This window comes from Nelusetta ayraudi, unplaced genomic scaffold (assembly GCF_046127955.1).
Source record: "Nelusetta ayraudi isolate G7.1 ecotype Tasmania unplaced genomic scaffold, CSIRO-AGI_Nayr_v1 ptg000011l, whole genome shotgun sequence".
NCBI classification, from domain to species: Eukaryota; Metazoa; Chordata; class Actinopteri; order Tetraodontiformes; family Monacanthidae; genus Nelusetta; species Nelusetta ayraudi.
In genome coordinates this window covers 7,020,953-7,035,417 of record NW_027466061.1, presented here as the reverse complement: position 1 = coordinate 7,035,417, position 14,465 = coordinate 7,020,953, and the positions used below count along the sequence as shown (strand labels likewise).

Below are 14,465 nucleotides of genomic sequence, written 5' to 3'. Positions count from 1 at the left end.
GTGGAGTCGGCCTAAGATTTGCAACACCCAGAGATGTAACAGTCAACCCACACCAAGAGTCAAAAGGAGTGCAGTTTAGAACTACTGTCAACCTGCACTGGTAAGAACCGTGGTGACATTTTCACTGTCAACACCGTCAACTGCTGCAGTGCTGACAGGTTTAAGTCCCAAACTCAGTTTGTCTCCCCCAAAGTTGGACGACCGAGCCGGCGGGACGACGACATAAGCGCAAACACAACCTCCGAGCCATAAATTCTCATCAGAGCCTCTCGGATCCGTTCTGCAGGATGTGACGGGCCTGATTGTGCCCACAGCTGCATCAGTATCACCGATCATATCGCAGCGTCTCGGACCTGCCCACTATTAATATTCACACAATCTATCCAGAACAATGGGCCCCTTCTCGGACGCCCCGCTCCCTCCCTTTTTTTTCCACTGGCCACTAATTGGATGTAATTACTCATCTACAAAACAAATGAGCGTGCTGAGGTTGCCTTGGAGACTAGATCAGGGGACCCAGCAGTGCGAGGCGTTCGCAGGGCTTCATTTATACTGGTAATTATCTCCTCCACCCCTCCCCTCTCTGCCGTCTGCCCTCGGTGACCAACGCTGGCTGCGAGGCGACGGCGAGGGGGAGTGTCTTGCAGTCATCTGTTACTGACATCATCGGGGTGGCTCTCTCTAAGAGGATAAATGCCCCGAGCGCGTCGCCACTTTGCCAGGTGACTGCCTTTAAGGAGGAATCACAAACCTTGAAAGCACTGCTGCTTTTTCCCCGCCACTCCTTGAAAAATAAAACTAATCACGCTGATGATAAAATACAGCGTCATGCTCCCTGCTCTGCCGGGACTTGGGAATGTGAAAAATATATTTTTTAAAAGTTTGCCAGTGCACGCCGCAGATTTTCGGTGATACATATTTCAAGCGGCACAGGCGCTCAGTATATTTACCAGCTCGCGCAGACATGCAAAAGCGTAACTGCTGAAGCAAATGAGAGCAATATAGTCTGGCTGGTATGATTCAAAGCTCCACTGGAACCTAGTATTACTCTTACACTGATAAACAGACGTGGGAGAGCAGGGATTTATACATTACTCCCAAAAAAGACTGCATTTATGAAATAAATTGATGCTCTGGGCGGTTAAAAATTTACCAAAATTCAATTTTAAGCGTTTTACCTATTCATCAATTTTCATTTACTTGCTGCAGCTCTACACAACATTGATTGCCACATACTCTTTCTCTCTTTTGCACCTACATGTTTGTAAGTGTACCAGACGCCCCTGGGTGCCCACGTACATTTGTTAATTATCTGACAGAAATGCACCAGCGACTGCAGCACTTCAGAGAGATCGCTGGAGAGCTGGTTGTAAATGCACACCAAGCTATAAATATCACAACTGAAGATAAGGTGTTGTGTTTAAGATGTTTAAGAACGTTGCCGAGAGCCTTGTGGCTGATAGAAATACGGCCAACAGTTCCAGCTCTCTGGTGACCTGCTCAACAAACCACACATAAACATGAAAGCTTAGTAAACGACTACGACAACTATTAGAACAAATAGACATTTCTCAAGTTATACTGCCAGTGAGCGAGGCGAAATAGAAGATCATTTCATCATAAGATGTCTTAGTGTGCGCTGCATGTAAATCAAAACACCTCACCTCTCAGCTCACTCTCCGCCTGCCATTGGCACTTGTGTAGCTTTCACAGCTTTTCACTTTTTGTGTTTTTACACAGTTAGAGTATGTTGACCTTTTTATTCTACATTCCTTGATGCTCATGATGGCACCAACTCGGTACACAGCAAAATCAATTTTTCCAGGAGTCTAATGAGTCGAGAGGCTATGAAACAGTGGCCTACAAGAATCTACATCAGTGTCTGAATCAGACCTCCTACCTTGGTGTGACTAGCACCATTCGCTCATGTCAGATACTTTGGCTGCTCTGGGGGAGCAAATAAAACACCCAACACGGAGTTTACATGTGTTTAAATAGAACGTTGCGAGGGCCATTAATCTTGATACCATTTATGGAAATAAACTGGTGACTGTTTACACTTCACTCACTACAATAAAGTAGATAACATCGGGAATTGGGGAATATGAATATCTATTAGCAGAAGTTATTTGATTTCCTACAAGGAATATATTTTTCACACAGTCACTGCTCCCCCTCCCTGGCGGCGCCAGCCACATTCCTCGGTGGCCATCATTCTACCGAGGACGTCAACAATCCTGACATGCTGCTTCTCACATTAGCGTAGAATTTTAGAGCTACCATAATTAGCTTTCCCATTTTCACCAATGTCATTTAAAAATACCATGAAAGAAACTAACAGCTCTTTTGCTGTCTGGCCTTGCTTTCACTTTCCATTTGAAATAATCTTTTCTGAATGAATGGCTGAGTAATTAACAGCACTAGACACCCTTTTCAGAGAGCACAGACATTTCATAAATAATACATATTTAATGTCTTGTCATTTTGTGTTCAGAGGAGCTTGGCTAATTAATTTTAACAGATGATTTCTTCTTGCATTTACTCACCCATAGTCAGATTTTTTTATGCCTGCATTCTCCTATTCTCCCTGTTCACTGAAATAACGGACAGACTCAGCATTGCTTCTGATATTCATTTACCTTCTAAAGAATGTTGTTTTTTGTTTTTGTCTTTTTTTTTTTTTTTTCTTAATGCAGATTTGAACCTGGGGATCTGGCCAAGAGTGAGAAAGGGCACTCAGTTGTCCAGAGTCGGCAGAGATTATCGTATTGTGAGCAGTCTCGGAGCTGACAGCTCTGGCCTTTTTGCTGAACACATTTTTTCCAACATGTCTGTACAGGCTTATGTGCTCTAAAGAAATCCAAAACCCTCCATGACTGTAGTCTAAGAGTGACACTAGCTCTGACATTTAGATACAGAGGGATGGAAAGTAGTAATTAAAGGGACGGGAAATTGGGTCTCAGAGCTTTGAATGTTTGCGATGGATTCAGCAGCACCTTTAACGGTTTAATTTGGAGACACTTTCAAAAAGAGAGGCAGGTTTTATGAGCAAGTGGAATAGAAGAGTGCTTTTATACCATAACAACACCAATCATCACAAATCAAAACAAAGAACGACTTGTATGCAGGGGAAACAAATGGCATTTTCGTTGCTAAATTTACAAAATATCTTCCTGCCGTTGGCCATGGGAAAGGTTCTCTTCAGAGAACATGATGCTGCTGCAGCCCCTGGAGGGCAGAGTGGCGACGTCCCTGAAGGCCTGTGCCTGTAACCTCTGAGCATCTGCTACCCACAGCTGTGAGAGGCTCTGCTTCATGGCAGAGGCGCAAAGGGACTCTTTGCCCTCGCCGACGTGTCACATCTACCCCTGGGCCACGGGCACAAAACCCGAGCAGCATGGGGCTTGGCGTGCCCGCTCATGTTATTTTGCACCACATACATGTAGAGTGCCTCTGAGCTCTCAGCTGAGCTGTGCAGATTAGCATCTGGGACAAATGGAGGCGAGTTCACCAAGAGCCAGATTGATTAAGGCCAGTGCACAAAGCCAGCGGTGGTGTGTCCCTCCCTGGCGCTGCTGATGACCAAGGGAGATCTAGGGTGCGGAAATCGATCATTGCTGGCAATAAACAGTCAGTTTGAGTCAGGGTTTGGGAAAAAGAAAATGTTTGTCAGGCAAGTTTTCTTATTATTAATGGGGAAGCAATAAAAGAGGGGAAGGTAGTGGAGGGGGGGGCTGGCAGGGAGACCACTGGAAGTCACGCTGCAAAATACTTTCAGCACAACCGTGACGTCGGCCAACTTCATTTCAGCCCTGAACACCTGAGGCAAGTCCGGCACGGAGGACACATCAAGCAGCCAGAGCTCCGCAAGCAGCGCTGTTGCATATCAGCAGGTAAAGCTGAGATCTGAGACTGACATTCAGGCTTCCCATCAAGCTCAGAGGGACTCAGGAGAACAGTCAACCAACTAGAGCAGACTGGGACTTGTGATGCTCCCCGCACTGTCACAACCATCCGCATCACTTCCTTTTTCTTCTATTCATGTGTCTGACGATGCAGTGGCAGCAGAGATATTCCAGATAAACCATGAGAATATATATATATATATATCTCCCATGTATCCTCAATCTCTGTTTTTGGGAGTGACTCCACTAAATCTGCTATTAATTTACGATTAGTTCTAAAAAATAAGTCTATGTTTCAACAAAAGAATAGTTGTTGTTTAGCCCTGTGTTTACAGTCTCCAGGGAGAGAAAAACAAGGCGGCTGAGGTTGGAACACACACCCGGCTGAATGCACTGTCATCTAACTAAGGAGAGGCCCTTTGTGACATCACAGAGGGCCTAGTACAGAGCTGTGTTCCAACACACACTTTGTGGAGGGCAAGCGAAGGAGCAGCGGGCTGGCTGCACTCTTTGCTGGGTGGTTCACTGACATGCTGGAGACACTGATTACTGCTTGATAAAAAGAGAAGCAAAGTGAGTGCAACATAATTTGGTACCGTGAAGAATTATGGTGGATAACAAAGACATTCACTGACATAAACGTCTATAAATGACCTGCCAATATCTGCGGCACAGCTGCACCTTTCTCGTGCAGGTCATCTGTCATAATAACAGCACAGGGCCATTACAGTCACCAAGATGCAGACCAGGTGCTGCATCACTCATCTGCAAATTAGCCATTTCCACAAGCTGCCTTCCTATACAGATGTTCGCTCTTCTCAACCGACACAACGCAGCCGTCCTTCCTGAACCCTCGTGTCGAAAACTAGTGAAAGTCCGAGTGGTAGCAGCAGCAGCGGCAGCTGCAGCAGCAGCAGCGGCAGCAGCAGCAGCAGCAGCAGCAGCAGCAGCTCGCTGTATCACACCCACGGGTCTGTGTGAGGACCCCTCTATACCTCCAGGGCAAGCTACAAGCGTGCAGGAGCCCGATCTGATCTATTTCTCGCCTGGAGCCACGGTCTCTCCACTGTTCTCTACACACCCAGAGAAAGGCCCTTGTTCTCGTTCCAGAGGGGTGCAACACACTCTTGGAAGCAAAATGCCTCGCTATCTTCAAAACAGGTTGACTATTAAAAAAGAAAAAAAAAAAGTTTCTGGACTGCCACACCATCCTAACCTTAACTACAACTTCTTTTTCCAACACTTGAACTCGGCTTTCATCCGACCAGCATGCTCTCTAGATATTATCGAGACTAATATCTAAATCCTGACCAAGTAAGCTATTAAATCTTCTACTGTAGCCAATACGATGTAAGAAAATCTACACAAAGTGAGCAGGAGTTCCAAACGACTGCATCTTCAGTCACATCTCTGCTATTTTATCCACACCTCGGCCTGCATCTGGACTACAGTTTTTCCTTTTATGTCGCGGGCCGGAGTGAGGGGTCCAAAATACACCTTGTCATCAGCAGCGGTCTCGTCAGAGAGGTGGGAGTCAGCATGCTGTCATTTTGTCCATTGAGTTATGGGAGTGGGGTGAAAGTGCCCTCAGAGATGTCAGAGATGGAAAATGTCGTCCTCGATCAAGACACTCCCTTTGTGTATCAGTGACAAACAATGTGTGCAGCCTGGACGGAGGCAGCGGCCACACAAACAAAGCCTCTTATTAAGCACACTAGAAATGAAATAATTAATTTAGTCTATGCTTGCTTTCTTTCTTTCTTTCTTTCTTTTTTTTATTAAGGGGGCTTCCCTAAACCTTTCATTTCGAACAACAGATATATGTGGTGCACTATGGGAACTGTAGGTGGAGTCCAAGCGTTAAGAATCTAATCTGTGTGGACTTTATAGAAAGAAGTGTTTACGACTGTGATCTGCTCTTGGAAAAGATATTGGAGCAAAACGAAAATACATTGAATAGAATTGCTATTTTTTTTTATTGGTGACTTTTCTTTAAAATTAGTACCATTTGGGGACTTCATAAATCGTAATAAAAAAATAAAAAAAACCTCTTTTGACTGTTACTCTATTAAGCCTTTTTTTTTTTTTTTTGGCAATATCGAATGAAAAAAAAGTGCTCCACACAATCAATATAGTTAGTATCTATATAGTTTATCTATACCACATTCATGTTCCAATCTTTAAGTTGACCATCCAGAGTCACTCCTTACTGAGGAAGCAGAGAAAGTGAGTTGTTTGCAGAAACTGTTCAGTCTTGTGAAACAGGCCCATGATGTCATTGTTTACCACTCCGTCCAACTCTCCATCCTCCTCTCGCCCGCCTCTTCATCGTCATTTGCTTGTCTGCCTTCCATTTGCAGCTGTCAGAATTAAACTGTATCTAATGGCTGCCATCGCATCTCCCTGCATCTTGGCCTCCGCTAACCCCAAATCAACATTCCCGCTCCTTTGCCATGTTTGTTGCAAATGTTGGACAAATTGTTTGCTCTTTTGTACGCGCAAAAAAAACCAAAACAATAGGAAAAAAAAACGCGAGACAGAACTACATTGAGGAGGAAGCATTTGATTGGCTTCCAGCGTTCCCTCTGTTGATTTGACTTCTGTGCAAATGAGGACAGATGGGCGACCGTGTGCGCACGCAGATGCAGAGGTAGAACGCGTGCATCATCAGGTATCGCCGCTAACGTGACCACGCGTGTCGTAAACTGACTCTGAGATCTGTTTTGTTCAGGCAACAGCCACAATTAGCACAAGTCTTCTTTTTTTTCTTTTTTAAACAACAAGCTTCCAACAGTATGTCTGATTAGGAGAGACACTTCTCCCTGAGCCCGGAGGCTGTGCGTTCAGTCAAGGGAGTTGTTATTGACTGCTGCTGAAAGATCTACAGTTGTAAAAGGGTGAGTGGAAAAAAAAACGGGACGCCTAAATGAAGCCAACAAGTTAATCAATGCCCTGTTTAAGGATCGCATCCTGTTTTTGGAGCGAATCGCTTGGCAGGTATTTGTCTGTATCTGAATAATGTGAATGTCATAATTAAGTTGTAATATAGTGCATTGAAATTTGACATATTCAGAAGTCTCACATGCCAAAAAAGAAACAAAAAGAAAAATTGCACCGCATAATTTTTCTGTGTGGTTTTTGTAACATGTCTATTCATCGGTACAGCAAGATTCAAATGGAAATGGGTCTAATTAACCTAGTGATGCTACAGCAGCTCATCATTAGTCAGGTGATCAAGGTTCAACACGATTGGTTTCTACCAGAGAGATGGCACCTGACTGAGAAAAGAAACAAAACATCGAGGCCAAAACATGGAGTAATTTGTCTGTGTACTGCCGCCACAAAACGACAAAGACTTTGCCGCTATTTGCGAGTTTAGCATAGCACTGATGTTTCTTCTTCATCATAACACAAGTTTATTACAAAAACATGAAAGGGCTGCACATTTCCACAGGAAGTTCTTAGTCACTTCATGTATTATTCTCATTTTGAGTCTCCCCCAACTTTGGTAACTTGAGATGTGTAACTTTTTCATAAAGTCTGAATAAGTCTTTGGGCTTTGCATTTTACAGAAAATCGCATTATTTAATAGGAATCTGCTTTTTCCCTCACAAAGATAAACACAATGTGTCTTTATTTCCCTGAAAAAAACTGCAGTGCCTACTTTTCAGACACCTTCTATTTACAGTCTGCTTTTAAAGGTTCTGCATCATGCAAAATGAATAATTCCTAACTACGTCTGGCCCGTCAACAAACTCCCAAAACATGAGTAAAGCCCATCCATCACTTCTTTTGCAATCAAGAAGGCTGGACACCCAATAGTTTTTGAAAACAGGACATGGCATTGCAGAATGGCAGCGAGATTTGCAAAACAAAACAAAAGAGCTATGAGAACAAAGGAAATGTTAACAGCGAGCAACAATGCATATTGACTTATTTCAATTTGTGAGTAGGTTTGTGTGTTTTCTCTAAGTGTCGAGGGCAAAAGCTGTGGTGTTTCCAGCCTGTGTGAGCGCTGATTAGCCTGTTAGCTAGCACGGGACAGTAGCAAAGCCTTGTGTGGGGCTTTCGCCAGTGTGCTGTCATAAGGTTTGATTGTAGCCTTGTGGAATTCACACAACTCCCGAGAAGGACGTGAGTTGTAGATCAAACAGTCTCCTGCCTGATAATGTCACAGTTTGCTTCTACGCTGTTGCTGTCAGCCAGAGCGCCACAGAGCGCTGGCTTAAGACTGCGTGTGGATTTTAGCAGAAGAGCTTCGTCCTGTCTGGCCAGGTCTCATTCTCCACAGAGCTCCTGCTTTATGGAGCAGTGTTGGACTAACAATGCACATGGTGTTTATTTTGCCATTAATGCTAACAGAAAAAGTGTGCAGTTGTTGTGTGTATTGTCAGATTATGAATTCTAACCCTAACCCTTCCTTTTAGGTTTGGTTTAATAGGTAGTTCTGTTGGACCGCGAAGGATACACGCTGGGAAAGTTTTGGCAGTCTTTTCACTTCATTTCTTACAATAGTTTATACTTCAAAGAGACTTGTCTTCATGCTAGAGATTAGATCACACAAACGAAGAAGAAGAAGAAGAAGAAGAAGAAGAAGAAGAAGAAGAAGAAGAAGAAGAAGAAGCAGCAAAGGCAGAAACTGTTCATTCAAATCGGTCGCAGCAGCTTCCAGAACTTTTGCTCTTTTTTTTTTTTACGCTGAACATATTAAGATTTATATACTATCTTTAAGAGAAACGCATGACTATAAATAACTTCTTTTTATATGGACACGCTCCGAGCTGGAAGACGTCCACTAACCCTGCCAGATATTGTCGGGGGCAGATCAAAGGGGCCGTGTGCTTTGTATGACGAGATCTCCGCCCGTATCTGTGTGAAACGAGGTCAGTCGTAACAGATTGTGGCGCGAGGAGTGTGTGCATGTGGGGCTTTATGGGGCGGGTGGGTAAAAAGTCTACAAGGAGAAGCAGAGCGGGAGAAGTTGGAGAGAGAGCAGCAGCCACACAGAACATGGACAGAGCGTTTACCTGGCCCTGCGCTCTGTGGGTACGCCAAGTAGCCGCCTCTTCCACGGGCCCCCCTACCTGAGCCTCGTGCTGCTGCTACTGCCGCCGCCGCCACTGGTCCGTATGCTGTCGCTGGGAAGCCTGCAGGAGAACACACACACACAGCACACAGCACACACACAACACACACACACACACACACACACACACACACACACAGCACAAACAGCACACACACACAGACATACAGGTGTCAGACTCCTGCACTCGGACTGGCCAAGACCCAGAACTGTAGGAGAATGTCGGTAACTGTTAGCCACTGTGATGCTAACACCCAGAACATCAGCGTGCGGGAACATAGATTCTGTTTTATGAGGAAATGATGTTTAAAAATTACAAAAAAAATTAAAGTCAATGTAACAGGTTTCAAAATATAAACAAATCATAACTGCTATATTGACACTATGTGTAGGATATTGCCAAAACATCAAACATAATGATAATAATATACATTTTCAATTCTAATATTTCAATTTAAATATGTTATTATCATGGCACTGACTGCCATCAAATGGTGTTATATTCCTGGTAGGAATTGATCAACGATATGATACATTACAGACACATGGAAACTTTTCAATGAGCCTTTACAGGAGTTTTGCATTTTTGAGTTTTTGACCATATAAACACATTGCTGACTTTTATCTGCAGCCAGTTGCAGAGTGGAGTCTTAACCCAGACCAATCAAAAATGTGAAACGTGTGGCTCCAAACTCTTCAGTGGCTGCAACGCACATTTGCGACAGAAACATGGGAAGTGTTTTGACAGGACGCTGCAAAGCTCTCAGGTGCAGCGAGGGAGAGACTTTTACAGCTAATTTCTATTTTTCTTTTGGACGCACTTTTGGATGTCGTTCACGCGGTTTGAGGCTCTTTTGCAAATGTTGCACCTGGTTCTGGGGAAAAGGAGCGGCGACGAGTGCGACGGCCGGCTCGGGTCGCCCCAAAGATCACGAGATCACAACTCTGCCGTTGTTCGGCTGAGCTGCTGACACCGGACGGCGCAAGCTTGGCAAAGACTTTTCAATCAGGAGTTCTAAAAATGACCATCACACCATATAATTCCTATTGTGATGTATCGCGCTTTTCTCGCGGTTGCATCAATTACGGTGGGACTTTGGCGCCGCGGCAGCGCCGTTGTTATCGCGAGCGAAAACGCCGTCCCCAGATACGGGCCTGTTCCGAGCCGGAACGCAGATATTATCCCTCTGCTTTTCTCTTTTTCATGTTCGTCTTCAAAGTGTAAGCAAATTCGCCCGTGTCCCTGATTATATTAGAGACCATTTGGCTCAGGGGGGTGTTTATGTCACATGCCTCGGATGAAAGATTACAGCCACTTTGGAGCCGCGCAGACACGGTCATAATAGCGCTACCTTTGGGGAGTTGGTACCTCTGCATCTCGTCAGAGAGGGAGAGAGAGACAGAGAGAGAGAGAGAGAGAGAGGGAGAGAGGGAGGGAGGAAGAGGGAGAGAGAGAGAGAGAGAGAGAAAGAGAGACAGACAGATAGAGAGAGACTGAGAGAGAGAGAGAGAGAGGCCCCAATTACTGACAGTTTCTGTCCAATCCGAATCGGCTCCATTTCGCTCCTGCCTTTGTGAAATACGCAGCGCAAAAAAGTAACTCCCCCCCTCCGACAATCAGGCGGAGACATCTGTTGGATGATCTGCCATTCATAGGAGACTTTAATCTGCTAGCTTATGTAAAGACTCAACAAGTCTCCTGCGCTTGTTCCTGCTCGTCCGTGTGCCGAGTTCTCGCTGCTCCAGGTCTCGATGCGCCGGCGTGCGTCAAGAAAACCAAATAAATTGCCAGTTTGTGATGCACTAATAAGGCCTGAGCGCCACGCAAATAAATAAATCCACATCTTCAGGGTCTGATTATTCCAACAAATATCAGCCTAATAATCAGCCTGTAATTAAGCCGCACACAGTATCTGTGAATTGTAATTACATTGTTGGCCTTAATGAACACAGTAGCTGGTCCGTGCCCAGGGCCGGGGCTCCTCTCTCGGCACAGGAATGGCATGTCATTAGCGGTGATGAGGTTCCTCACTCTGGGCTCAACACCGACGATTCCTAATCAGCCTCCTGAAATTATCTCGACAGGAAATGCTTTCCTCGCGAGCTCGGCGGGGAAACCAAAAGAGGGAAGAAAGAAAAAAGAAATCCTTCTGGCTTTTATTTCGTTGATTTGACGGCTAAGCGCGCGAATTAGCGCGTCGCTTTTCAATACGGTGGAAACGGCCGCTCCGCATTGTGCTCGCGCGTTACAAAACGGCGGGCGGCGACACCTTGCGGGATTATTTTTCCGAGCGCTGAGGAGGTGAGAGGTGCGCGAGCGGCGTGACCTATTTTCCCCCGAGTCGGCCTCGGCGCCTTGTTCCGCAAAAGAGGGGCCTCGCACAAAAAGACTGATGAGAGCGGGGTGGGGATGGAGGAGTGGGGAGAGGAGGCAGGGGGGAGGAGCGACGAGAGCGGGGTCAGATGAGCCGGCGCCACGACGGAGAAAAACACACAGTTTTCCATCAGCCACCTGAGAAAAATGTAATTCGCAACTCTGCCGACGCGGCCGCGGGTGTGAAGCTGCCGCCGTGCACGGACCGGCTGGCAGGTGAAGAAGAGGGAGGAACGCAACCCCCTCACTCACCACCACACAGACACACACACACACACACGCACACACACACACACAGACACACACACACACACGCACGCACACACACACACACACACACACACACACACACACACACACACACACACACACCAACCCCCCAAAGCTATCTAACAGCTCGGGATAGAAGAGGGAACTGAGGCGGCGTGTTGACAAGGGGGAGGAAAAAAGAAAAAAGGAAAATCACAGAGGAAGGGGGGAGGGGGGGGAGTGGGAGTGGGAGGGGTGGAGGGGGAGCGAAATCAGCTGCATTTATGCCGGCGCCGGCGCCGCCGCACCGGGAGCTGATTTGAGCAGCGGCTGAAGCTCGGCTCTCCTCTCCGCTGCCTCTCGCTGAGACGCTATGCTAACGACGGCCACGCACCCCTGCCTTTTCCACTTACGCCACCCCCTCCACCCCCTCCCCCTCCTCGTACCCATCACCCATCACCGCCCCCCATCCCGGCGCCGCCATTGTCATGACACCCCCAGTGGACCCCCGGTGGCTTGGAAGTAAGTTGCGGGCAAAGTTGTGGCGAGAGATTAACTCTGCAGGATTAGGTGGGTTAATTAATAGACGGCTGCTGCTCATTGTTTTGCGCCGGCGCTGTAAGAAGCCACCCAGAAGAAGCGCTGCAGCATTAAATCAATTTCATGGCCCTTTTATTACTGGGGAGATAAAGCCAATATTTAGCTTTCAATTCTTCACAATTATTGGGCCCCTGCTTTCCCACTTGAGTGGCTGTGCTTTGGCTGGGGACAAGGACACATCTGTTTATGAGCTGTGGAGGCCTGCGGCCCTCCGGGGAGCTGTCCTCAGCTCCTCTCCCCTCCAGCCCGTGGCACAGACAATTCCCCCCCCTCCTCCTCCAGTGTGCACCGGGAGAAGGGAGAGAGATTAGACCTCAGCAGCCGCGAACGCGACCGCGACCAACGACGACTGTCGAACATCTTTCCAAATATTAGAACTGGACTCGTTTCAACGCAAAGACCAACAGTTCAGGAAACGATTCCTGTTTATAGTTTAGCGGCAAATCCACGAGTCTATACGGTCAAGGCTTAATGCGGCCGCGCAGCTGAATGGCTCCGATCCCAAGTCTCGCTCGTCGGTGTCCCAAGGTACGGCAGTCGGTCATAGAATTTAATCGTATTCTGTAACAAACTGCCGTCCTTTTAGATGTGACAAAGCCAGAAAGCTGCTGCTGCTGCTCGCTGGTGGAAAAGTGGCAAAAAGTGACAGAGAAGCAAACACAGGGAGGAACTCTCGCAGCCGACAGAGAGAATTCACAGCAATTTTAACAGTTTTGTTTGTTTTTTTACATTAGATGAGAAGAAGCCTTTTCTCTCCGGACACCATGTTGTTTTTTTGCAGAGTTGTGCGGCAGCTCATCAACAAAGCTGACCGGTCCACTCTGGCTCTGAGACTTTTATTTTCTCTCTGCACTAGAGTTTATAGCTTCAGTTTCGTTACCTTATTTTTATTTATTTTTTTAATATCCCTTTATATTCAGTGCTCATTCTCGACTTCTGTCTAGGTAAAACAAAACAAAAACACAACTGTCCGGTCTAAGACTCTTGCCAAACAGAAAGCGAGTTTGCTCCCCGGTGTTGTGTTAGTTTTCTGCTGAAGGTGTGTATTCAGCGCGCACAAGGCTCAATTTTCATGACACTGCGTAGCGCACACTTGCAGCTTCATGACTGTAAAGTGGAATTTTTCTTGGGCGCACAACGGCTCTTTTCTTCTTCTCTCCACACCTGTACTTTGCGAGTCTGTGTGAACTTGACTGCGCTGAAGTAGGAGGAGAGAAGCAGTGGGGGCAGTGTCACACTGATCAAGAGGCACGGTGCAATTTCTCCGTCAAGGTTTCCTTCACTGCCCCCTTTCTTTCCTCCGCTGCAAACGGCTGCCTGTGTGGACCGGGTCAAAAGCTTTGTTTTCTCTCTGACTGAACAGTCGCGCAGGTTGCCGAATACTGAGCTGCTTTAAAAAGAGGAGAAAAAGGGAGGCGATGTGATCTGTCACAACAGGATCACGGCGAAGCGTTTCAAGTAGTTCCGCAGAGACTCTTAGGGACTGAACCTGCAAACTTCACTGTTTCTCCGTGCATTCATTTTTCATTGAGGTCTGCCACAAATACATTATCAGCACATCAAACAAAAGAACGATTTTGTTCGCCCCCTCTTTCCTGGTTTTATTTCATGTTAACTCTATCTTACATAGAATAATAATATAAACACATTTCTCTAAACTTTGTCTATATGAATAGCTGGTATTATATGCACACTTCCTTGCTGTGATCACACCCAAAGACAGTGGAGATGTGCCCTTGGTGCCCTCAGCAGTCACTTCTAATGTAGCACAACATGTTAAAGTGGCAAAAATACACCTAACAAAACCAAAAAAATTGTACTTTTTTAGTATTTCTGTTGCCTTTGTTAGCGAAAAGATGTCAAATCAACTGGACTTTAACTCTCGCCACAACTCGCTTGGTTATCTAGATAGAAAATGTGACTGTGAGCTGCTGTGTTTCTTGCCCGGCTTGCTGGCTAGCTGGCCAGCTCCTACTCAGAACAGACCCTCTCTGCCTGAACTTGTGAAGAACTACAGTGACGCTACTGTGCTCGGCTGCAGACAGGTCCTGCAGCCTCTGATTTAGTTCAAAGAGGAAGTGCGGACAGACATGGCTGTTTAAAGATGCAGCTCATATCTAATTATTTAATTCTATCAAGTATCATGTCACGTGCGGAGCGTGACGGATTTTCCTAAGAAAAAAGAAAAAGAAAAAAAAGATGTACAGATCTCCGCAACAGTCGACAGTACTTCTGGTAACAAGCTATGAAA

At 46.1% G+C, this 14,465-nt stretch overlaps 1 protein-coding gene across 7 annotated transcripts in view; it reads right to left on the bottom strand.

Annotated features, from left to right (window-relative positions):
* LOC142884582 (RNA-binding protein Musashi homolog 2) overlaps nucleotides 1-14,465 on the bottom strand; it is a 263,144-nt gene that overhangs the window by 18,097 nt on the left and 230,582 nt on the right. For 5 of the 7 annotated variants that reach the window (XM_076020330.1, XM_076020329.1, XM_076020328.1 and 2 more), the window contains exon 11: nucleotides 8,933-9,052. In XM_076020330.1, the coding sequence (XP_075876445.1) occupies nucleotides 8,933-9,052 (120 nt within the window). The remainder of the gene's footprint in view (nucleotides 1-8,932; nucleotides 9,053-14,465) is intronic. The other 2 variants (XM_076020331.1, XM_076020333.1) reach the window with 1 other exon arrangement.